This window comes from Lissotriton vulgaris, chromosome 9 (genome assembly GCF_964263255.1).
Source record: "Lissotriton vulgaris chromosome 9, aLisVul1.2, whole genome shotgun sequence".
Lineage (NCBI taxonomy): Eukaryota > Metazoa > Chordata > Amphibia > Caudata > Salamandridae > Lissotriton > Lissotriton vulgaris.
The window spans coordinates 186,356,616-186,382,557 of NC_141697.1; the positions used below are offsets into that span (position 1 = coordinate 186,356,616).

General features: G+C 42.5%; 1 protein-coding gene across 1 annotated transcript in view; it reads right to left on the minus strand.

Annotated features, from left to right (window-relative positions):
* Window positions 1-25,942, minus strand: part of MAP4K5 (mitogen-activated protein kinase kinase kinase kinase 5) — a 577,489-nt gene that overhangs the window by 110,370 nt on the left and 441,177 nt on the right. Inside the window, exons 25-26 of the mRNA XM_086937299.1 lie at window positions 19,411-19,469; window positions 13,018-13,121 (exon numbers count right to left, since the gene is read on the minus strand). Of these exons, the coding sequence (XP_086793425.1) occupies window positions 13,018-13,121; window positions 19,411-19,469 (163 nt within the window). The remainder of the gene's footprint in view (window positions 1-13,017; window positions 13,122-19,410; window positions 19,470-25,942) is intronic.

The window sequence follows — 25,942 nt, forward strand, 5'->3', positions numbered from 1 at the left end:
AGAAGCAAGGCGACTTTGTGGACGGAACAGATCAACCACACCCAGGTTAAAGTCCTAGTCATTTTTCGCCTCTTCTATGCTGCTGTGAAGCCCTCAAAGCTGTGCACAATGATCTCCGTACTAGCTGAATGGCCCAGAATGTTAACTTATCTGGTGATCAGAACAAGATGTCATAGTCAACCTGAGGATCTACCACATTTAATAGTGTGCTGCTCTAATGCTCGAGAAGCAGACTATCCTAATTGCTGGATAAATTCTGTCAACTTCTGGACCCACAGTCCGACAGGATTTAACTTGTTAAGGTATGATGTGTATTGCCTCAGAGATGCTTGCATATGCTACTGCTGCCTGGGGAGAAGGCACAACACCGCCACAAAACCCAGGTAGGGAAACCTACAGTGGGAAAAGGGATTGAAATCTAAAATCAAGCAAATTCACAAGATTCAGAGAATGCGTGAAGTCGAGCGTACGTGCAAGCTGGTAGGTTAAAGATTAACAAAAATAGCCTGATACAGAGTTGAACAAATATTGTGCGCAATACATGCGTGTACACACACACACACACACACACACACACACACACACACACACACACACACACACACACACACACACACACACACATATATATATATATCCAGGATCAAAATGATCATCATACAGCAGTCCCCCTTACAAAACGTACAACATGCCTCATACGACCATGTACCAAGGCTTGATGAAGACCAAGAACTACAGTTCTGGCGACTGGACAGATATTTACTTGGTAGAAAGGTAGGCAGTTTGCCTTCAAGTTTACATTTAAACAAAACGTGTGCCTTTTCTCGAGAATTGCACTGACAACTGTGTTAGTCAATGATGTCAGCAACAATCACAAATGATAAAGAGCAGCACCAGTGGGCTTTCATAATTGTCAAGCTCAGTAGAGGAAAAACAAATGTTTGTCAAAAAATAAGTAAGGGAATGGCGGTACCACCATCCAGAACCTTGTGGACGCCACTCATACCAACATTCTCTAAAAACTGTAATCATAGGCATACATTCTTCAAACACTTTCAAATCTCCAAATTATTGCCTTTCAGGTGGCATACCCACACATTTCAGAGAAGTTGAGCAGAGTACTATTCTCTCTTGGATGACCAGAATAATCTGGCATATAGTTATCCTAACTAGGAAGCCCAAAGTAATGTGTCTGAGTCAGCAATCAAATGAGAAAATCCACTTCAAAGTCATCTTAGTAAAGTTACATTCAAATATTGTCTTGATAACAAGAAAAACATTTTTCCAATGTATGCTTTAACTTTTGTAGATACTTCATCCAGGATGTATGGTCAGGTGTCAGACTAGATGTAAAAAATTTTGAAGCAATTCACCAATCCAACACCTGGGCACACAGGTGCCAACATCACTCACAGAAGTGACGCTGCAACAGCATACCACCATGATGTCACTTCCCCAGAATTTAATCGGCTCAACCCAATTTTCTGCTCAATGGAGGGCAAGCTAAAAGACAGAGACAAAAATACTAGAAACAGGTATGTCTTTAACAGAGATTAGAGAGCCATGCCCAGAAACGAGGAAGTTGGAGGTGGATGGGCAGTCTTGAGAACAGCAATTAAAAAGTCTTTATTGAATATAACTAAGGTATTCGTTTGACGCATGTGTCTACTCTAAGAGTCCTTGTCTTACAATGACTCCAAAGGAATTAAATCGCAACAGAAGATTTAGGGACCATAAGGAAACTTGCGCTTGTGCGAGACATCACTGAATGACAGCAATAGCAAACATAGGAAATGCGTTACTTACCTGTAACTGCAGTTATCCAGTATTGGTGTCTTTCATAGATTCACATGCCTGAATCATTCCCCGTCGTCGAGATGGGAGTCCCCGGTACATAAAAATAGTAATGTCCTATTAGACATATAGAGAAATAGGACCAAGGGCCTCACCTTAGTAGCATATCCTTGTCCTTTTGCAGAAAGGACCAAACTCTAGAGAAGAGCCAATCAGCTATCACCTCCCTCTAGAACCCTCCTGGAAGGAGCCTCAGTCCCTGAGATTTTCGGAAGCACCGTGCTAAAGTACATCACTGAGAGAATTGGAGGAGTCCTTCCAGGGGAGGCTGGAGGGTTGCATGTTAATCTATGAAAGACACCAATACTGGACAACTGCAGTTACAGGTGAGTAATTCATTTCTTATCCAGTATTAGGGGTGTCTTTCATAGATTCACATGCCTGAATCAGAGTAGCAAGCAATGATAAGCACATTTCGGTTGGTATAGAATATACAAGTCATTAGATAATAACATATCAAGTGACCAATAGGAACATTATATAATAAGCAGTAATACCATCAAACAATACAATAAAGAAATGTGCGCACATGGAAAAAGGATGGTGGGAGGAAAGGAAGGCTCACCTCTATTGAAAAAGATGTTGCTGTCGGACAAGCAGTACTTCGCCATCTTTCATGAGTTCTTTATCCAGGGAGTAATGTCTGGTGAAGGTATGTGTCGACTTCCATGTTGCCACTCTGCAAATGTCTATGATTGGTACTCCTGCGAACAACGCCATGGATGTAGACATCGCTCTAGTAGAATGGGCTCGTGCTTTAGAAAGCAGGGGTTGACCTGCCAGATTGTGACAGCATGCAATAGCTACAGAGATCGAGCGAGAAATACTTTGCTTAGTGAGTGGAAGACCTTTCCTGGGTCTACTGTAAGCTACAAAAAGTTGGTTAGATTTACGAAAGAATTTTGTCTTCTCAATATAAAATTTCAGACAGCTTTTAAGGTCCAGAGAATGTAAATGTTCTTTCTGCTGCAGTCTGAGGATTTGGAAAGAAAGAGCGCAAGACAACAGGTTCATTGAGATGGAACTCAGACTGGACTTTTGGTACAAATTTGGGATTTGTTCGCAATATTACCCTGTCTAGCTTGAATTGGAGAAAGGGCTCCTGAATTGAGAAAGCTTGGAGCTCACTTACTCGTCTTGCCAAAGTAAGTGCAAGAAGGAGTGCTGTCTTCCAAGAGAGGTACTTCAGATCTGCCCCGTGTGCCGGTTCGAAGGGATGCTTCATGAGCTGATTAAGGACCGTGTTAAGTTGCCAGGTAGGCGGTAAAGTCTTCACGGGTGGAAAAGACCTGAAGAGACCTTTAAGAAACGGTTTGATCAATCTGTGAGACCAGAGAGAAGGACCTGTAGTAGATATCCTGTAACGGGATATGGTCGCCAAGTGGACCCTGATGGAAGCATGAGCAAGGCCCGAGTTTGCTAGATGGAGAAGGTAAGGCAGTATTTGTTCTGGAGAAGATGAAAAAGGATGTATTTTCTGAGTTTTACACCAAATACTAAACCTCTTCCATTACAAAGAATATGTTTTGCTGGTACTATCTGCTCTTGCCCGAGCCAGCATGGCTCTACAATCTGGTGGAATATCTAAATTCTGGAATTCCTTGAATTCAGGAGCCTAGCGGATAATCTGAGAGATGCCAGATTCAGATGCTGGACTTGCCTGTTGCTCATCGTGAGGAGGGATGGAAACTGCTTAAATCGCATTGGTGGTTCTAGAGACAGTGGTGTTCTGTGAACCAATGTTGGCGTGGCCAGGTTGGGGCTATCAGAATGAGTGTACAAGGCTCCGCCTTCAATTTCCTGAGGACTCTGGGAATGATTGGAAACGGCAGAAAGGCGTACGCAAAGACGTTGCACCATGCGATCGAAAATGCATTCTCTAGAGATCCTTTCTGGGGATGCCAGCTTGCAAAGTGAGGGCATTTGGCGTGGCCTTTTATGGCAAATAGGTCGATCAGAGGAGTACCCCCATTGAGAGAATACTTGGTTGAGGGTCTCTTGATCCAGCTCCCACTCGTGAGACATTGTGTGTTGTCTGCTTAGTGAATCGGCTAGGACGTTGTCCGTGCCTGGGACATATTCAGCCCGAAGTGAGATATTGTGCAGTTGTTTGTTGAGACAGTGCATCGTCGTGGTACTGTCCGTACGTACGAGCACTAGTGAGTTCTTGATTCTTGGGAGAAAGGCTTGAAGGGGGAGGAAGACCGCCTGCAGTTCGAGGAGATTTATATGAAGCCCTTTTTCGGAAGGGAACCAGTTTCCGCTTATCTGCAGTTCTTGGAGGAAAGCTCCACAGCCTCCCAGAGAGGCGTCCGTTGTGATGACATGTGGCAAAGCTGGAATTAAGAAGGGCAAGCCTTGAGAAGGATTTCAAGAAGACATTCACCATTGCAGAGCTTTGACAATTTGAGGAGTCATCTTTATGAGATCATCGAATGACCCTGTACTTTGGACCCATTGTGCTGAGAGTGCCTCTTGGAGAGGGCACATCTTTAGGCGGCAGTGCGGAACAAGTAGGATGCATGATGACATCATTTCATGTAGGGACTTGAAAAGGCGAACCGTTAAGGTTCTCCTTGAGGCTACGAGAACAGCCAGTGTCACCAGCTTTTCCATTCTCTCCTGTGATGGAAAAGCTTTTCTCCGTTTTGAGTCGAGTGTAGCGCCTAAGAAATTTATACGTTGTGACGGTAGAAGGACTGATTTTTCCCCAATTGAGTGGGAGTTCTAAACGATTAAAAATTTGCAAACAAGCGTTGGAAGACCTGGACGCGTCTTCTATGGATGGAGCTTTGATCAGCCAGTCGTCCGGATATGGAAAAACTTGATGGTGCTGTTGTCTGAGATATGCAGCCACTGGAGAGAGGCATTTTGTAAAAATGAGAGGTGCAGACTTGAGTCCGAAAGGAAGGACAAAAAACTGGAAGTGTCTGCCCGCTACTGCAAATCTTATTTTTTTGTGTGATTTCTGTGAATTGGGATGTGAAAATAAGCATCCTGAAGATCCAGGGATACCATGTAATCTTCTATATCTAGGAGTTGTAAAACCTCCTGGATCGTTACCATACAAAATGACTGCTTCTTTAGGAATTTGTGGAGGGCTCTCAGGTCTAAAATCGGCCTCCACTTCTTTTCCTTCTTCTGAATTAGGAAGAAGCGTGAATAAACTCCTTTCCCTCGATGGGACAAAGGGACTTTTTCTTTCGCCCCTTTCTGGAGCATAAGAGAGGCCTCTCGGAGAAGCAGACACAGATTTTTGTGAAGCATAGGTCGGGGAGGAGTTCGGGGAGGTATGTGACGGAACTCCAATGAATGGCAGAATTGAACTAATTGTAGAACCCACTGGTCCGTGGTAATTTTCTACCAATTTTCTAGGAAATGGAAAATTCTTCCTCCAATCTTTGAGGGCAGAGATGAATTGGAGGCTGGCCGAAGGGAAAGGTCATGGTTTATGAGCGTTGCCTTTTCAGTGGCTTTTACCCCAAAAGGACGCTTTCCATACGAAGATTGTTGGTGCTGCGGTTGGCGTTGTTGAAACTGTGGCCGATGTTGCTGCCCCAAAGAGTATGATGACCGATATTGATAATTCCCCTTGTAAGAGGACTGTCCTCTCCCTCTTGAGCCGCGAAAGGACACATTTTTGTATTGGAGAGTTCCCAACGCTCTGGCCGTATCCGTGTACTTTTTAATACTCTGTAATGCCTCATCAATCTGAGGTCCAAAGATAAATTGGCCATAATAAGGCATATCCAAGATTTTCGTCTGAATCTTGGGACGAAAGGAAGTTGCCTTCAGCCAACCTTGCCTTCTCAAAGCAGCTGCCCCGGCAAGTTGACGAAATCCAGTTGTTGCGATATCCATCGCGCAGTCTATTATTTACGACGCTGAGCGTTTCCTTTCGAGTAATATCTTCTTTGCCTCTTTCTTCGATTCCTCAGGCAAGGTTGTTAGATAAGGGGCTATGTCTGCCCATAACTGTCTGTTGTAATGTCCCAAAAGCGCTAAGGTATTAGACGCCTTTACTGTCAGAGCAGACATTGTTGAAAAACGTTTCCCAATATTGTCCAGCCTTCGGCCTTCCTTATCTGGCAGAGCTGACAACGGGGCAGAAGGATTTTTGGACTTCTTTTGAGCTGCCTGTGTAATCACAGAGTCCGGCTGGCGTAGTGTCAGGCGCCCTTGTACTTCTTGTTTAAGCGAGGAACTACCGGAGGTACTGAGGAAGGGTTCTGCATCACTTTAACACCTTGTCCCCACAGGTATTCTATTATAGGTATCAATTTCACAGTTTTATTTTAAGGGCTCCTTAAAATCATATAAGAAGCATTCTTGCTGGAGAGAGACTATGGGGATTTGGAAACATTGAGCTGCCCTCTCAATGACATTATGGAACCCTCCGATATCTCCGGGTGGCGAGTCCGCTTATGCCTGTACTGGAGAAGCAGGGCAGGGAATGACAGTAATCCCATTCATCGTGGTTAGATTGAAGCTCTCCCTCTTCATGCTGGTCGTCTTCCTCGTCTTCATCGGTAGACGGAGGATGTGATAAGTTGATTAGATCCGGCTTTAAATTAAAAGGTGGAGGCTGTGGTGTTGGTGAGAGAGTTACTGCTGAGGGTTGAGGTGCAGGTGACTGTGGAAACATCGGTTTGTAATCGGTTATGAGGTATTGTAAGTCCGGGACTAAAGAGGCTGGAAGGCAAACCATTGGTGGAGGAGGTGGATGATATTCTTCCTCCTGCTCCTCATCTTCATCAGAACTTTCCTGATATTTCACATTACGCTCAGAGGGGCTTGTCGCAGTTTGGAACATGTCCCCTTCATCTGAATCCTCCTCCTCAAGGAGACATGCTGGAGGCAGCGGTTGGACTCTACTTGGTGATGTTACCTCCGGCATTAGAATCTTTTTTGTGATCCTAAGAAGCACATATGTCTCTTCAAACTTGGATCCATCGTCGTCGACGAGCCCGTCGACGGAGTGGTAGTCAACGACGAGGCGTCGACTGATGTTGTAGTCGTTGGGTGTCATCGTCGATACTGGTGTCATCGCTGGTGATCTCGTAGACGGCGTCCTCGTCTACGGTGTTCGCGTCGACAGAGTCTTCATCGACGGTGTTGTCGACGTCGACGATGTCTTAGTCGTCAAGCTAGTCGACTAGTCAGTCATCGGCGAGCGCAGCGCCGACTGCTTCGTCGTCGACGGTGTCTTCTTGATGCTTATCGTCGATGACACAATCTTACCTGCCGTCGACGATGGGGTCGTAGTCGTTCACTTGGTCAGCGACGCTGTTGCGATCGACGTTGAAACAGTAGTCGTCGACGTAGTGACATACTGTACTGAAGAAACAGCTTTCTTCGTCGTTAACCGTCGTCGCCGATGTCGTCGTCAACGGAGTTGAAGTCGGCTTCTTGAAGGTGGGAACCTCTGAAGACTTTTTCAGTGTCTTCTTTTGATGAGGCTGTGTGGAAGGGCCAGGCAAAGTCACTCTTGGTCTCTTCTGAGAAGACTTGGAAGAAACTGAAGAGCCTTCACTTTCTTCAGAAGATTCCAGCTGGTCTCTATCTTTCAATCTGTGAAGCCAGATTAGGAGACGTCCCTCACGATCTTTGAGGGTTTTAGAGGAGAAGGTACGACACACCTTGCAATCCTTGGAAGAATGATCTGGATACAGGCAATATAGACAGTCTTTATGTTGGTCATCTATATGCAGCCTTTACTTCCCACACGAACCACAGGGCCTAAAAAGACCTTTTTTGGTGTCTCAGCCATGAAGATATTAGTAACTCTAGTCCAGAAAACAAAAATGGTACCAGAGAAACACTGGAAACCCAGTTGAGAAATGAAAACTGAGCAGAGCTCAGAGGAGACTCCCTTAGCACGACGTGCGGTTGAAAATCTGAGGGACTGAGGCTCCTTCCAGGAGGGTTCTAGAGGGAGGTGATAGCGGATTGGCTCTTCTCTAGAGTGAAGTCCTTTCTACAAAAGGACAAGGATATGTTACTAAGGTGAGGCCCTTGGGTCTATTTATCTATATGTGTAATAGGACATTACTATTTTTATGAACCTGGGACTCCCATCTCGACGACGGGGAATGATTCAGGCAAGTGAATCTATGAAAGACACCCCTAATACTGGATAACTTGTTAGAAACACTAAACCTGGTTATGTGATGCACAAAAAGATGGCTCGGTCACTAGATCCTTCAGACGTAACCTCTCGATACTGGAATAGATTTCGAGGAGGCGTCTGAATAATCTTTCTTCTTTTCTCTTTGTACTCATGACAAGAGGTGGAGTACTTGTGTTTCATCTGTCTTTTTTGGGATATTTGATGAGGAAACCAACATTAACAAGGTCTAGATCTGGATTTTGAATGAACCTCAGCAGAAAACATGGATTCTTTAGGATGATGCAAGGAGTTTAGCTCACACACTGTTACATTATTATTCATTTCAATCACTAACGACACACAGAATACAAATTAGTTACCAACAACTGTCAATAATATTTGGTGTAGGGTTTCAAGCCCAAAGACTTGGAAACAAACAGAAATAAAGAATTTCAAAATCATAAAAAATAACAAAGGCAAGAATATCTTTTTTTTTTAAATTTTTTTTTAATTTTTTGTATTCCTCATATACCAGAAGTGGGTATTCTAGAAAGGGTATCTCCTCCTCTCCTCAATGCGATGTTCCGTCCAACTGGACCAAAACTACCGTCTTGGCTCCAGATTGGGAGAGAAGGTCGGATACCCCTCCAGTCTCCACTGTGAGCTAGGTCCACTCCATACCCTATAGTCTATACGGCCCTCAGTTGGGTAGGATACCAAGCGTCCACAGGACCCAGGTGAAATCATAGGAATATATATCATCGGTTCCGCCAGGCCACCAGGGCCGCCCAAGTTTTGTCAAGGCAAGAATTATCACATGCAAGATCAGCTTCACTGATATATATAATATAGCTTAAAAAATCTGCAAAGGTAGGAATGATCTCTGACTTCCAAAGTTTACATATTTCTCGTCTAGCTATAATCATTGCATAGAATATAAATTTAGTCCTCATCTCATTAAGCGGAGATCCAAACTCTAACCCAAAAAAAATGATCATCGGAGTAATTTTAAACCGTATATTACACACTTCTATTATAAATTCCTCTATTTTGGACCAAAAGAGAGATAATTTAGGGCACTCAGCGAACATATGTATGTCGTCTGCCTTGGAAAGTTTACAGCGCATACAAGAGTAATCCATATTCGTAAACTTGGACAGCTTCTTGGGTGAAAAATACGCTCTATATAATGTAAACAGGTGGTTTCGCTTTAAGGGGGCAGATTTAAGAACCGTATGCAACAATTTAAAAGAATCTCCCCAAAGACCTTGTAATTCGCCATGTTGTAAAGCTATTTCTTCTCCCCATAATTTATTAAGTTCAGATTCTGTGGCTTGATCTTTCTCATTTAGTGCGTCGTACCAAAAGGAAACTTCTTTTTTCCAGCTCCCTTTTCTCTTTACTAGATCAAATTTAGGATTAGTTGTGAGATTCCAAGTGATAGTACTACACCAGTTGGATAATTGATAAAATTTGAATCTAGTAAGGGTTCCATTTGTTAATCTGGATAATGAACCCCACTCCATTAGTCTAGAGTCTACGATGAGGTCTTGCCACTGTCCAATGCCCGCTGTTCTAAGAGGAATCGATAATTGATCTCTAAGGCATTTCGGCGTTCCCGGCGAATCCCATATGGGGGCAAGGGGAGTGTAGTAAGAAATGTCCAATTTTTTCCTGATAAACACCCAATTTCGCAAAGCTGTTCCCAAGACTTTTAATCTGACCTTCTTGTAGAACTTCGGGTCTCCGAACTTAAATAAAAAAAATTCTTTACCTTGAGGAATATTATGTAACAAAGCTTGAAATAGTTGACCCAAACAGGATGAGTCAGCTTTATCGGCCATTGACCTAAAGTTTTTAAAGTGAAAAGCTTGACAGTAGTGGAGAATGTCTGGAAAAGCTAGCCCGCCTGTTTTAATCTTTCTTCTAAGTTTTTTCATAGAAATTCTGGGCGATTTGGAGTTCCAAATAAAGGACCCTATCCGTCCCTGTATTTTGGCAATATCTTTAGGGCTAAATGAAAGAGGTATTGAGTTAAAAAGGAAGGTGATCTTTGGTATGATCATCTTCAACAGATTAACTCTACCAAAGATGTTTAACGCCAATCCCGACCATCGGTGTAAAAGTGTATTGATATCTTTAGGTACCCTCTTCAAATTAACTTTGGGTATGTCTGTAATGTTTTGTACAAGCTGGATGCCAAGATATCTCATACGGGTCTTTACACCAGGAAACCTAACCTCCTGGTTCCATTGCATGACCTCAGTTTTTTCTTTGTTAACTTTGTACCCAGAAACTTCTCCAAATGCTTCTGCTTGTTGAAATAATTGAGGGATTGACGTTTCGGGGTTAGATGTGAACATTAGGAGATCATCAGCATATAGGGCAAATTTCAAATTTAGCTCATTCAGGCGAAAAGGTTCGATTAGATCATCTGATCGTAATTTGATAACAAAGGGCTCCAAGTATAAATTAAATAATAAGGGGGATAGGGGACAACCCTGCCTAGTGCCACGTGTAATTTTAACCCAATCTGTAAGCAAGTTATTTACTAAGAATTTAGCTCTGGGTTGGCAATATAACGCTTTTATCGATGTTATAAAGTTAGTCGGTATGCCAAACTTTGACAGAGCTTCCCATAGGTACATCCAACTTACTTGGTCAAAGGCCTTAGCGGCATCGATGGCTACTATACTTAATGGTACCTTCTCCACTGAAGCAAAGTCAATTGCCGCAATGGCCTGAAAGGTCAATTCATTTAATTGTCTGCCCAGCATAAAGCCCCTCTGGTCCTCATGAACAATAGTCTTAATAACTTTGGCCAATCCCGCTGCCAAAACCCCTGCAAAGATTTTATAGTCCACGTTCAGCAGCGAGATTGGCCTAAACGACTCAACCAATGAGGGGTCTTTATTAGGTTTCAAAACTAGGGTTACTGTGGCCTGTGACCATGTCGGGGGTATAGGATCTCCTTCTAAATGTATTCGATTAAAAAGGGCTGTTAAAATGGGACATAAAATTTCCGCCCCTATTTGGTATATTTCGGCTGGGAGCCCATCTGGGCCTGCAGCCTTACCGCTGGCCATCCTCTTAATTTGATCATGTACCTCTCCCTCTTTAATTGGTGAGCTTAAAAAAGAGCTATCCGTCTCTGTTAGGCGTGGTATACTTACTCCCTCCAACCATTGAGCTACCTCTTCCAAACATATTTTGTCATTGCTCCCCATATATAGATTTTGCATGTAGGTTTTAACTTCACTCAAGATCTCACCGCTATCTGATGATATATCGCCAGAGCTCTGTATCCTCAAACCGGATATCTGATTCCTAACACGATCTGCTCTGGCCTTCCAAGCTAGTATTCGCCCACATTTCTCCCCATAAGAAAAATTCTGGAGTCTACTCGTATCCCACCTTAATTTAATAATTTTATCTAGGTTGGCCCGGTATTTAATTTTTAAGTTCTCTAACTCTTTTTGAATGGATGTCACATCGATCCGTTGTTCTAAGCAAGCTTTCTGTAAATCTTGCTCTTTTTGCTTTATAAGAGATAGAGTCTTCATTTTCCTTTTTTCTAATTTTATTTCTTCTTATCATTTCGGATGTAAATATACCTCTTAAGAAAGGCTTGAAAGCATCCCATAATATTTGCTCCGATACAGTGCTCTTATTTAGTTGAAAATATTCTGTCATATGTTTCAATAGTTCAAGCTTTAGATTCTCTTGTGATAATAAGGATCTATCTAAGGTCCATCTCCTAACTTGTAAATTCTGTGGGAGCTTAAGCACTAGCTCCACTAAGGAATGATCTGATAATATTGCCGAAATATAAGCAGTGGAAAGGGTCTCAGAAAGAAGACTTTGATCGATAAGAAAAAAATCAATTCGTGAGTGGTTCTTATGTCTGTGGCTATAAAATGAATAGTCTCTGTTATTCAGATTCTTAGTCCTCCAGACATCTATCAAATTGAAGTCCTTTATTATGTTTCCAAGCTCCCTTTTAGATCTAAGTAGTGGAGGTACAGGAGCCTTAGAAGTGCGATCCAATCTAGGATCGAATACCAAATTAAAATCGCCACCTAATATGATGGGGGCATTCAACTCGATAAGGCTAGTTTTCAGACTAACCAAGGCCTCTGGCGCATCTTGGTTTGGGCCATAATATACAGTACATGTTATCTTTATGTTTTTCACTACCAATGATGCGGTCAGCCATCTGCCTGTATTATCTGTTTCATATTTCTCAACCCTTATTCCACTATTAATTCTGATAATTATCATCACTCCTCTAGTATTATTGCTCTGCTGAGAACATAGAATATCCTGTATCCATTTTTGATTTTTAAAAGCCAATCTACACTCCTGTGGATTAAGGTGGGTTTCTTCTAATAGAAGAATATGGGCGCCAGACTTATTTAGGAATTCACAAATTCTACCGATTTTTCTGCTTTCCCTCAGTCCATTGACATTGGCAAGAATATCTTGATAGCTCAGGATTCCCGGTCTGTAGTGCACAGAAAAACTGGAATGGAAGTCACTAAAGCTCATGACACACTATACTGGATACTTGATATTACCAATAGTGGAATATATATATTGGAGCCCCAATTTAAATAGAGTAGCATGCAGCCATCAAAACAAGGGTTTAAGATATTAGGACAGTCTTCTCACTTCTCTTTAGAATAAAGTAAGTTTGTGACATTCCTTAAAATAAAACACTGATCATGAAATCTAATACACTCAAATTATGAATATATTATTAATACTGGTATATTTACAATGACTACGCTTTGGGAATCCTAAAATCGCCTTGAACGCATTACTAGCAAAAAGGTCAATTTATGGGACATTTACAATGACTACACTTTGGGAAGCATAAAACATTCTTGAATGCATTAATAGTAAAAAGGTCAATGCATGTACATAAGCAACATGCATGAAAATAAAAATGTGTGGCATACTATGCCAAGAAAACAACAACAAATGTAATAACTGTTTTGCGACACATCAAAGTAGAAATTGAAGAGGCTGTATCAAAGAAAATAAAAACATACCTTTATTAACATGAATTTTTGCATCGGTTCATACCACTGTAGCAAAACAATTCCAGATTGTAAAGCACCACAGAGGTACTTGTGCCCTGTGTAAGGATTTCTCACTGAAAGTAAACAAAAAGGTTTCATTCACTCGGGTTTACATTTAATGTATTATCTGTCAATAACATATTTTAGAATAATTCTCTCTCGAGGAGAAGACCATTTCAGGAGAACATCCATGCATAAGACAGGAAAAGCATCAAAGATAAATGTCAATACTTTTTTATGATGCATACTACGCTTTTCAAATCTATTCCACAGCATCGCCAAAATAATTAAACAAATTTAATATGAGACTGGACAATGAAGGTAAGGCTTCTATGTATTCGTGGGATGGATCATCCAATGAGATGAGCAGATGGGATCAGATCTGGTTGATTCCACCTGGAAAATAATGGTGCATTACGTTTAACATCCCAGAAATTAACGGTTTAAATGAGGGATAGTTGTCAAAATGGGATATACAGACAGCTAAGGAGCCTGCCTCAGTAGAGTTTGTGTACAGACAAAAAAACTCACTTGAAGGTTTTAGAGAGGTGGGGTCGCTTCATGGCGAGACATGAAATTTAGAAAGAGTGGGAGACCAGCAATTTACCTCTGTAATGTTACTGCTGAAGGGGTACTTGATCATGTCCTCACACATCCTAATGTGTTCAAACTAAATCTGCGGGTGCCACGAAGTGCTTCAATACCCACATTCATGGAGTCTCTAAGGTATGCCATAGAATGCCTTTTTCCATAAAAAACACATCAGTTCCACCTAAATCCTCAACTGCTGTGTGACTTATACACAACCTGGCAGAGCAGAATTTAGAAAAACAAGCAATGGCAACTTTTTTTTTTGCCAATACCGTTCACCATCACCCAAAAAATAGTTATTGCCGATGGTGAACCAGGGCCCCTGAAGGCACACAATAAAAGTAATTGAGATTATCCCGTGTATTTCTGTATAGCCAAGACAACTGTCCGAGTATAAATAGGAAACACCTGCAGCTGATATAAAACAATCTGTGTTTTAAAAAGAAAAAAGGGGTTATCTCAAGAGTCACAAACCCTTTATTATTGGGTGAAGTATCCATATTCTCGATTGACCTCAATGTGGGAGATGCCTCTTTCCCACTAGAGCATATGCATCAGAGATTTAGATGTCGAAATCAACTTTTGTTTATCTTTTTGATCGTATTCCATATGCAAAATTCATAAATCCAAACAGTGACTGGAAAGTGCAGTTTTAATTTATAATCAGACAAAGGTGCAGGTTCGAACAGTGAACCAGATCTCTTGTGAAGCTAACAGCCAACGCGTGTTTCATCCCTTCCCACCTGGGCCTTTCTCAAGGCGGATAAAATGAAAAGGTACGTAGCTGACAATATAAAAGATATCAAAAGGATACATTTGGCTAGGTAGGTAGGTGTCCTAAAATCCCATTAATCAATATTCAAAGTTTATCTATAGTGTACTCATCAATTGGCACATAGCATAGAATATATACAGAAGGCACAGTAAGTGTCAGTGCCCAGAACACATTTTTTTATACAAACACAAACTCTTAGTCCTTGTGATCTGACCCCCCAGAACCTCTGTCCTTAATGACTTGGCCTTTATCCTCTCAGTACTTTTGTTCTAACAGATCATGATCTCCCAGCCCTGATTCTATTGATTGTCCTGTCTTCAGAGTCCTAGTCCCATTGTTCCACCTGATGGTTCTGTAGTGGTCCTGTTTTTAAGCAGCTTCTGAAGTTTTTTTTATGAAGGGGAAAACAGCGTAGGGGGACCCCTCTTGCACAGATCCATGTGTTCAGTACGTTTTCAGAAGGTAATACTAAGCTAACACTGGTGTTTAACAAAACTGCTAAAGAGAGAGGAGTGCCACCTTTTGTCTCAGGTTTGAAGCATCATGAAATAGCATGCAATGGTAACATGCCTGTTTCACAGCACAACAAGCAAGGCACCTGAGTGGGTTGATGATGTTATTGCACTGATCGTTGTTCTCCCTGCAGGACACTAGTCATACTGCTGGAACAGCTAAATGATTAATGTACCCACTTCACACAGCTCCATGTAACAAGAATGGCATGGGTTTTAAGCCTTGCAGGTTTTATCTTATTTCTTCCTTATTCTTGTCTTGATAAAATGGGTTCCGTTGAGTAATAACTCCCACTTATGAGGTGCCAAAAACTCAGTTTGTATAGTGTTCTATTTAACCAATTACCCCAAGAAAGGTCTTACAATGATCAAAACGAAGGTACACCTCCACAAGATCTTTGATGTGGTAGATGCATGAAAATGAAGGGAAACTGATTTACAAACTGGTAAATCCTGCTATAATGAAAATAAGCCAATGAGCGGAAATCACTGCAGCAGCTTATTTAAAAAGCGTTGGCTAACTCACTGGGTCTAGCCTTGGGAAGCAGAAAGAAAAATCATTGGCAAAGTAAAGCACTACCTACGAGTATTGGAACAGTAGTGCACTTTGTTTTAGGCAGATGGGCACACTTAATAAAGACGAAACACAATCTATCACAATGCAAAAGAGTTAATGGCTGAAGAGAGCAGAACCACTGCCTAACACTGTAAGCAGTGGTGGGTGGTAATAAAATGTGAATGAGAGCTTAAACTAATGATTGAAAAGGTTTGACCCAAACCCCCCACTATAAATGTATGCCTATATGAATGTTCGATTTATTAATTCAGATTTATGATTACATGACACTGGTGATGTAAAAACACTCAAGTCAGAAATAAAGGGGAAGAATGGTGCTGAACTATTTAAAATCCTTCAATTGTTCCCTGGTGTCCCCCACATAATTTTTACACTACCAAAGACACATTACACCTAACATTCACCTAGCAAGCCTTAGGTTTTCCATCCAGCACACATACCAAATAAAGATTAATTTGAACTAGGAGGGATGTAACAACAACAAAAAGTCAAATAGAAAAATGTATACTGAAGAGTAAAATACAGGGGAGATTGGACTGCCAGACGTCTATGCACCCATAAACAAACGCAAGAGTTTCTTTCTAAACCTGAAACATTTCAGTAGACTGCTTTGAGCTCAGAACTGTTTTTGGAGGTGATGTTAATACAATTCTACATCCCGCGAGACAGTCATGACAGCAGGAATATTGTTTCAACCAATAGAAAAACATGCTTGAACATGGGTTTCATATTTATTTAACAAAATGATAAACATAGCCAAATAAATGAACAATTGATAAAGTAACACTGTTGGTAAGGAACACTTCGAACAAAAGAACACAACTAATTTAGACAATCAGCAGAGCCTTAACCCCATGGTCATCTCTAAATAATACAGTCCAGTTTCCATGTCGTTTGAGACCTTTGCCTTCTCCAGATCCCAGGCTTGCCTCCAGTGTCTGAGAACACCACAACCTGCAGAGTCCTCTCTTCTCTATGAAACTGATTGGTTACTTTAAGTGTTCAAAAACTGTTATGTACATTTAAGGAAAATCACAGCCTGGTAAAAAAAAAAACACTAACAGCTCAGGATAATATCTTTCATTTGGCACACAATAATGTTGTCATTTCTGGGTAGTTCCTAACAGACAGCTTCTTTCAAATTTTTTGGAACTTTTTTGTTAATGTTAAGCATGACATTTAATTTTCATATTACTCATTTAAAGATGTGGATTTTTGAATGTATTAATCTGAAGTTTCTGTACTGCAACAACAAACGGTCAAAGTGATTAAAGCACACCTTTCCAAGAACAAGAGCTAAGAGCTGTTGCTCCCAAGTTCGAGAAGGATAAGTTATCATAAAGGTAAAAGTTATGATCATTTTCAACATCCATATTTTTTAAAGCATCATTATTTTACTGGATATAAGAAACCTTTGATAAGATGACTCCCAAAGTCACAAGCTGGGTGACACCATCTGCTTTCTTGGTTAAAAAGTGCCACTGCATGGAATAATAAAGAATAGACTCTCTCTAATCCTTTAGTAAAAGAATACCCAGAAAAAGTTCACCAGTGGTCAATCAGTTTTTAATGATGCTTCATCTAAATACTCACAAGAGGGTAAAGGTCCACACAGGAATAAATTACCTAATATGATGAAAGACCTGCACTGAACTAGTGCAAAGAAAAGGGCCGCATAGAAAGCCTGATGTATATGCTCATACATTAACTTTAAAAAAAGGGCAAGGTGCTGGTGTTTACTGAATAGAAAGATGACATATGAAATAAAGTATAAGAACGTGAACGAATGCATAAAGAATCAATACCGAACAATCCTTACAGATCCTGTTTCTTCCTTATGTCTTCTGGTAAACTCATCAGGTGTCAGACTGTTCATGAGCAAATTAGGTGCCTGGTTTAGTGTTTGGTGGAGAGAGTACAAACACAACAGAGTAGTCCGCCTATCTCTTAGTTTGCATATCTATTTTAGGTTTCCTTTGACAGAGCCCCCTTTCACTCCGTCAACTAATTGTTTCCTCCAAAGGAGTAAGACCCTTTGGAGTAAGGGCATTACACCTCTTACTTTGGGTGGAGATGTGTTGTCTGTTTTTTGTACTGTCACGCCATGAAAAACCTGGGGTGTGGGACAGAAAAATAATAATGGCTCCACACCCTTAGAGGAAATTCCTAGGGTTTGGGGGGGGGGGGGGGGGGGTCATTAGTTTTTTGTTTTTCACAAATAAATTTCCACTTTGTGAGCTTGTTATTGAAAAGCATTTTTTTTTTTTATTTGGGGGACGACCATCAAAACCGACAGCCACTGACAACTAACCTTTTTGAACCCTGAAGTGAACCGTTGTGATGTGGTATCTTTCAAAGCACAGATGATCGATGGGCCGGTGGTCATCACTTAACGTAGAAGATAGCAGTCAGGGAGGCTTAGGTAATGTCCTACTCCACCCCAACAATCGGACTACTGCCAGCTAAAGTCTAAATCAGGCCCCAAGTGTTTTGAATATCTGGCAGTTCAAGGACTGAGTTCATACATTTCACTAAATTAACTTTTCCGCTAATTTAAGGTGTCCTTTCAGAAGTACTTTGTCATGAAATGAGTAACCCTGAAACAGCAAGGTGGATCATAACTTGCACTGCAATGTTGTACGCAATGACACAAAAGTGAGACATCGATGGTCTTACTATGTGCACTCCACCAAGAGCTGTTCGGTCACACTTCGCTTAAAGTACCACTTTAACAAATCAACAGAGTGAAGATGATGGAGTACCTCCATACGGTTGGTAAAATTTTACATGCTGGAACATGGGAATTTGTTGCACATTATTCAAGATTTTTTCGCCTCTGATTCTGCAGCCACTGCTCAAAAGCAGATTAAGGCAGTGCAGAAAGAATGTATGGCTTACAGAGAGTTCTAGACCTCTTGGTAACAATAGCCTTCCTAGATAATTTATATTCTTTCCTTATGTTTCCTATTCAGGATCCAAGAGGTACCCTACCCAGCTTCCTCACCTTGGGTAAAACCCTCTTAACATTTCTTAAATGTATACAGGTGGGAAAGTTCGATATAAACACTGAAGTATAAAGGGAATGAGCGAGAGAGAGAGAGAGGGTTCTGACCAGTTTTTTTTTACCTTAGCTTAAGTCTCACTAATTAAGTCTCATTCTCTCTAACCCATGTACACCTATTAAAATACAGTCTGCTGTCCTGCACAGCTGGATGAAGAGGCTTGCTGCTGGTTACTGGTGAACGTGGGTGTCGCCGTAGATATTTCCACCCGACAAGGTCTACATATTAGTTAGTTTGAGCTTAGTATTTAGTAATATGTATAAATAATGAAGTACTTTTCAGTTTTAAAAGCAAAGGCATTAACTGGTCAGTGATTTATTGAGTTTTCTATGTTGTGTGGATGAGTTCAGAGCCTCTAACTCAGGCTTTGACAGCTGTACCTCGCTACACAGAGTCAAGCTTAGAAGGGGTAAATGTTCCCACTTGGGTGGCTCGCAGTACAGGTGCCTCAGGATAGCAGTGGTGTAAACCCCAGTTGTTACAATTAGGGCCCGGCTCTGTCTGTCCAGCAACCCTGTGATCTAGATTGTTTTTACAGTGAGTAGGTCTAGCATAGCTCATTAGAGCTCCCAAGATATTAAACACATTTCATAGTTAAGCCAAGAGGCTAGGATAGCTTTATAGATAATCTACAGAAGAAATACAGCACCTTTCTAAAACATTACAGCACATAGGTATTATTTGTTTAGAACATGGAACACATAAAATGACTATCAAAAACATTTTTGTTACATTATTAGACTGTTCCAACTCATTTACCAAAAACCTTTAAAAAAAAATACCTTTCAGCATCAAATGTTTTTACACATTCAATAATAAAGCTATAAAATATTTACACAAACTTACCAATGCAGCATCTGTGACAGCCTTTTGTATCAGGAATTTTTGTTGTTAAAGCAAACCTCCTGAAAATTAAGTATACAGTGTTGAATATACTGAACCATAAGTATGACACACACTACAAAGAAAACAACTGCATTTATAATGGTACATTTTGTCCCCAGTTCTTTATAAGCGGGAAAGGAAGGCACCCGAATTAAAACTTAAACTATGTTAAAAAAAGTCTCCTGAGTTATGTACTCAGTAAGCAGAGCAAAGTTTCCTGCATGCTTTCAGGCTAAAGCTGCAGAAAAGAGCACTTTTGCCCACAGCCTGCCTGTCTGTCAAAAGGAATTTCTGAAGGAAACACGACAGTCATAACATTCATGCCATCTCCAGGACCATAAACATACAAAAAGTGTAAGCACCTCCCATGGCAAGATGATGCGTTTGAAGGAGTGCCTCTCTATCAGTTTCTCAGAGATTCAGGAAAACTATCTTCAGATTTTTTCTTCATGAATAAAGTATCATAATATTACTAGTTAAAAATGGCTGCTACCATAGGAAGGCTACTAACATAAGGAGGCATAATACATTTACGCCCTCCATAAGGAAAAAGTTCAAGCATCAGCTCATGATGTACCTCATCTTATTGCAGGATCATTCGAGCATTCCAGCAGGTGGGCGCCACACAAAAGATCCCCTGCTGGCAAAATTGCTTTGAAGAGCAAAGTCAGTGGCCGGCCAGTGTCATTAACTTAACGTAAATATCATTATAACACTTACATCGTCTGGCACCTGAAGGACAAGTTACTTACCTTCGGTAATGCCTTATCTGACAGTGACATGATCTAGCCACAGATTTCTTACATTTGAATTTCCAAGGTGTCAGACCGGATCATGGAAGATTTGTCCTCTAGCAATACCCTTGCGGGCTGGTAAGTGGCATCAGTCTGCTCCGCGTGAGGTTGTCTGTTATGTTATGTTATATACGCTTCTATTGCGCTCATCTGCCCAAGCAAAGGGGCGTCCCGGCTCTTGCACCAATATAGAGAGGGTTGCTGCGGCTGCAGGTTGCAACTTATATAACAAACATTTTTAGCAGAAGAGGTGGGTTTTTATAGCTTTCCTAAAAGACAGAAGGTCATTCAGACCGCGGATTTGGGAAGGTAAAGCATTCCAAAGCTTGGCTGCCAAATACCGGAAGGATCGGCGGCCCATCCGTGATAACTTGACACGGGGGACGACTGCAAGGTTCTGTCCTTCCGAGCGCAGAGTGCGCCGAGGTGTATATGGTGTTAATAGTGGACCTAGCATGGGCGGAGAAGCGGTTTTCAGGATTTTAAATGCTAGACATAAAGAGTCTTGAAGTGTATCCTCGTCTCAACCGGAAGCCAGTGGAGTTTGGTAAGTGTACTTGCCACTGATTGATGCCGAGGGAGACCTGTCAGAGCTCTTACTGCTGCATTCTGAACTCGTTGCAGTCTTACTTTCTCCGCTATGTTTACGCCCAGGAGAAGCGAGCTTGCATAGTCTAGCCGAGAGAGGATAGCTGCCTGCACTACGAGTTGGCACGTCTGAGGGTCAAAGAACTTAAGAATCGGCTTAAGGTTCCGTAAGATCCCGAAGCACGTGGCAGCAACCTTTTTGGTCTGATGAGTGAAGTTAAGGGCGGAATCCACCCAGCCTCCAAGGTTTTTCACAAGACTTTTTGGTTCGGGCAGTTTGCCGAGAGACTCCAGCCACCATTTGTCGCCCCAGGCCGCGGCCTCTTTTCCCACCACCAGTGTGCAGTTGTGACGTCCATGCCATCTATATAGTCACCACCTCAGCATGCTGACGTCAGTTTTCATGACTTTCCAAACCAGAAGAATGGAGACATGAAGTGCACTGACATTTGTGTTTTTCTGCACTAGGGCCCTGAAAGGTATCAGCCCTGACCCTAGAAACCTGTCCACAGTGCAGGGAGGATGGGTGGGTCGATGAGGAATCTTCAGCTATGTCATGTCTCCACCAGATAAGGCGTTACCGAAGGTAATTAACTTGTCCATCTGAGGGAGACATCTAGCCGCAGACTCTGAATACATACACAAGCAATACCATCCCTGGAGGAGGGACTGCAGATAAGTTTAGAACAGGAAGTCCTGTAGGAGAGACCAGCCAAAAAGGCAGCCCATGCAGAATAGTCTGTCCAGGCAGTAGTGATTGGTAAACGTGTGCAGGAATGCCCACATTACTGCCTGACAAATGTTGAGAACTGGAACTCCAGGTTTCAACACCGTGGTAGCAGCCTTAGCTCTGGTGGAATGACACCTTAAGGCTTCAAGATGCTGCTTTTTGGTCCAAGTGTAGCAAATTTTGATGCAGAGGAAAACCCATCATGAGACAGTCCTCTTCAGCACTGCATGACCTTTCTTCATTCCAAAGTATCCCATTAAGAGTTGGCCATCCACCCGGAACTCATTAGTGAAGTTAAGGTAGAACAACAATGCTCTTTTTGGGTCCAGCTAGTGGAGTCGCTCCTCTTCTTTAAAGGGGTGAGGAGGAGCATAGAAAGAGGGCAAGGTGACAGATTGCCCCACAAAGAATGGGGTTTACACTTTCAGGAGGAAAGAGGCCCTAGTGCGAAGCACCAATTTATTAGGGAATATTGGCAGGTAAGGAGGCTTGGAATGCAAAGCCTGCAATTCGCTCACCCTCCTGGCAGAAGTGATTGCCACTAAAAAGGCTGTTTTGAAGGTAAGCAGCTGGAGGGGGCAATTGTGCATAGGTTCGAATGGAGCACACATCAGGAAGGTAAGAACCAAATTAAGGTCCCACTGAGGCATAATGAAAGGGGAAGGTGGGAACATATGTACAAGGCCTTTGAGGAATCTATTTGCAATAGGATATTTAAATAATGAGGGTTGATCTGGCAACCTCAGGGAGGCAGATGGGGCTGTAAAGTATCCTTTGAGAGTGCCCAGTGCAGAGCACTGCTGGGCAAGAGTCAAAATAAAGAGCCAAACTTGAAAGAGGGATGTAGAAAGAGGAACAATAGACCTTTCTGTACAACAGTTTACAAATTTGTTTCACCGGCAAGCGTATACGGTTTTGGGAGAGGGATGCATGGCTGCCAAAATAGCATTACAGACTTCGGGAGGAAGATTGAATACTATCAACTGCCGCTGCTCAATCTCCATGTAAGAAGGCTTAGAGTTGACAGGTTCAAGTGGAGGACCCTCCCCTGCTGCTGCGACAGAAGACCTTCCTGAAGGGGCAGACTGATCAGAGGATTGATGCTCAATTGGAGAACCTGGGGATACCAGACTCTCCGTGCCCACTCTAGAGAAACAAGAATGACTGAGTCGGTCGCTCCTGATCTTCTTGAGCTCTCTGGAGAGGAGTGGTATGGGCGTAATGGCGTATAGGAGGTCTGAACTCTAGTCAAGATGAAAAACGTCTCCGAGCAAAAGCTGCCTTGGAAATTCCAGCGCTCAAAACTGCTTACATTGTGAGTTCTTGGCAAAGTGGAATAGATCTAACCAAGGCTTTCTTCACCGTTGAAAGACCTTGTGGCACCTCCAGATGGAGATGCCATTTGTGATCTGCTAGACATCGGCGACTGAGTTCATCCACTCTGGAGTTCAGAGAACCTGCCAAGTGTCGAACCAACAGGGATATGCCTGCTGTTCCAGTCCAAAGTTCCAGTGCCGCTTGACAGAGGGTCCAGGACATCACCCGTACTATTTGTTGTTGTACCATATGGCGGTGGTGTTGTCCGTATCACTTAAACCAACTTTCCCTTGATTGAAGGAAGAAAGGCTTTTAGTACCAAGTGAATTGCTCGGAGCTCCATCAAGTTGATGAGGAGTCCGGTTTCCGCCGGAGCTCAGAGTCCTCTGACCTCCACCTCTCCCAGATGGCCTCCCCATCCCAAGAGTGATACATCTGTCACTATTGTGTGGTCTGGTTGGGGAAGGGAGGAGGATCTGACTCGGAGCAAAAATGCAGTTGGTCAACCACCACTGTACAGTTCCCTTTGAGATCTGAACCATGCTGGAGAGATTCCCCTGATGCTATGCCCACTGGAACTTCAAGTACCATTACAAAGCCCACATATGCCATCTGGAACATGTTACTAGCATGATGCAAGAGGCCACAAGGCCCAGCAGCCTCAGTCATTCTCACTAAAATCTATGGTTAGAGGCTGAAGGAATATGCTACTTACCAGTATGCATCTGTTCTTGGCATGTAGGGCTGCTGACATTCATATCTTGTGCATAGATCGCCGCCTAGTGTTGGGTCCGGATAATTGCACTTGTTGTCTTGGAAGAGTTTTCGAAGTATCACAAGATAGGTGACTCCTCCCTTGGACTACAGTGCGCATGGGCATCCTCTCCATCCTCAGATTGTTTTTCGCCATTGTGGCAGAGATGGAGATAGCAAAGTAAGAGATGGCCATGCCAGAGAGAATGCTGCAGCTGCTACAGGCACCGGGGAGGAGGGCGGGCGATATGAATGTCAGCAGCCCTACATGCCAAGAACAGATGCATTCTGGTAAGTAGCATATTCCGTTCGAGGCATGTGGGCTGCTGATTTCATATCTGTGCATAGAATGTATAGCAGTCTCTCCCTTAACGGTGGCTACATGTGCCAGCTGCAGCAGTTTGAAAAAGAGTTTTGAGAACAGCCTGGCCTACAGCAGCTTTCTGTTTTGTTTGTACATCTATACAGTAATGTTTTGTGAAAGTCTGTATGGTGGACCATGTGGCTGCCTTACAGATGTCTTCAAGAGGAATATTTCCTAGGAAAGCCATGGATGCCCCCATTTTCCTAGTGGAGTGTGCTCTTGGGGGGACGGTTAAAGTGCGTTTTGCCTTTTGATAGCTTATCTGAATGCATTTAACTATCCATCTGGCTATTCCTGATTTTGAAATTGGACTCCCCTTGTGCTGTGGTGCAAATGCAACAAACATTTGCTTTGTTTTACGAAAGGATTTAGTTCTGTCCACATAGTACAGTAGAGCTCTCTTTACGTCTAGTGTGTGCAGTGCTCTCTCAGCTACTGACTGTGGATTTTGAAAGAACACTGGCCGTTCTATTGATTGGTTGATATGGAAATTGGATACAACCTTAGGCATGAATTTAGGGTTTGTTCTAAGAACCACCCTGTTGGCGTGTACCTGCATGAAAGGTTCTTGAATTGTAAGCGCTTGTAATTCACTCACTCGTCTGAGTGAGGTGATGGCCACTAGAAAAGCAACTTTCCACGTTAGGAATTGTATTTCGCAAGAATGTAAAGGTTCGAAAGGAGGGCCCATGAGTCTGGTAAGCACTATGTTGAGATTCCAGACTGGAGAAGGGGGGTCCTAGGAGGATTCACCTTTTTTAGACCCTCCATGAAAGCTTTGATTGCTGGTATTCTAAACAGTGAAAAGTGTTGTCTGTTTTGAAGGTATGCTGCAATGGCAGCAAGGTGTAGCCGTATTGAAGAGTATGCCAAGTTACATCTTTGTAGGTGCAGCAGGTAACATATAATGTTTTGTATTAATGCGTCTAATGGATTGATTTGGTTATTGTTGCAGTAAATAACACATCTTTTCCATTTAGCTGCATAGCACGCGCGTGTGGTTGGTCTTCTTGCCTCCTTAATGATATTCATGCAATCTGGGGGCAAGTTAAGAGCCCCAAACTCTAAGACCTCAGGAGCCAGATCGCTAGGTTCATTTGGTTGGGATCTGGGTGTCTGATTTCTCCATGGTTGGAGGACTTGGGGGTGAATCTCCCATTCGTGTAACTGCTGGCTGTGCCTGCTGAGCAGGTCGGCAACTTGGTTGTCTTTCCCTGGGAGGTGTTCTGCTAGGAGAAAAATGTTTTTTGGAATCGCCCACTTCCATATGTTCTGTGCCAGATGGGACAGCTGTGGAGAGTGCGTTCCTCCCGGTTTCTGGATATAGTACATTGCAGTCATGTTGTCCGTCCGGATCAACACTGTCTTGCTGTACAAGTAGTTTTGTAATGCTTTCAGGGCTAGGAATATCGCTAGCAACTCTAGTTGGTTGATATGCAGTCTTTTCTGCGTGTTTGTCCAGAGCCCCTGTACCGTGTATTGAAGGGGATGGGCTACCCAGCCTGTCAGGGATGCGTCCGCTGTGAGTACTAGTTGTGGAACCGGCTCTTGGAACAGTCGCCCCTTGGAAAGGTTTTGTGGGTTCCACCACTGCAAAGAGTTGTGAGTGCAACTGTCTACCAACACTAGGTCTTTTAGTTGTCCTTGAGCCTGGTTCCATTGCCGTGCTAGGCATTCCTGTAATGGGCGCATTTGTAGTCTGGCATGGGGGACAATGAATATGCAGGAGGCCATCATGCCTATGAGCTGCATAAAGACTTGAGCTGGGAGAGAGTGTTGTGGCTGGAATTTTCGAATGAGTGTCTGCATACTGGCTATCCTTGCTGGGTTTGGATACGCCTTTGCCACTGAGGTGTTTATGGTGGCTCCCAGGTACTGCTGTATGTGGGATGGTTGCAGATGTGATTTTGTGTAGTTGATTGAGAATCCCAAGCTGTGTAACAGCTG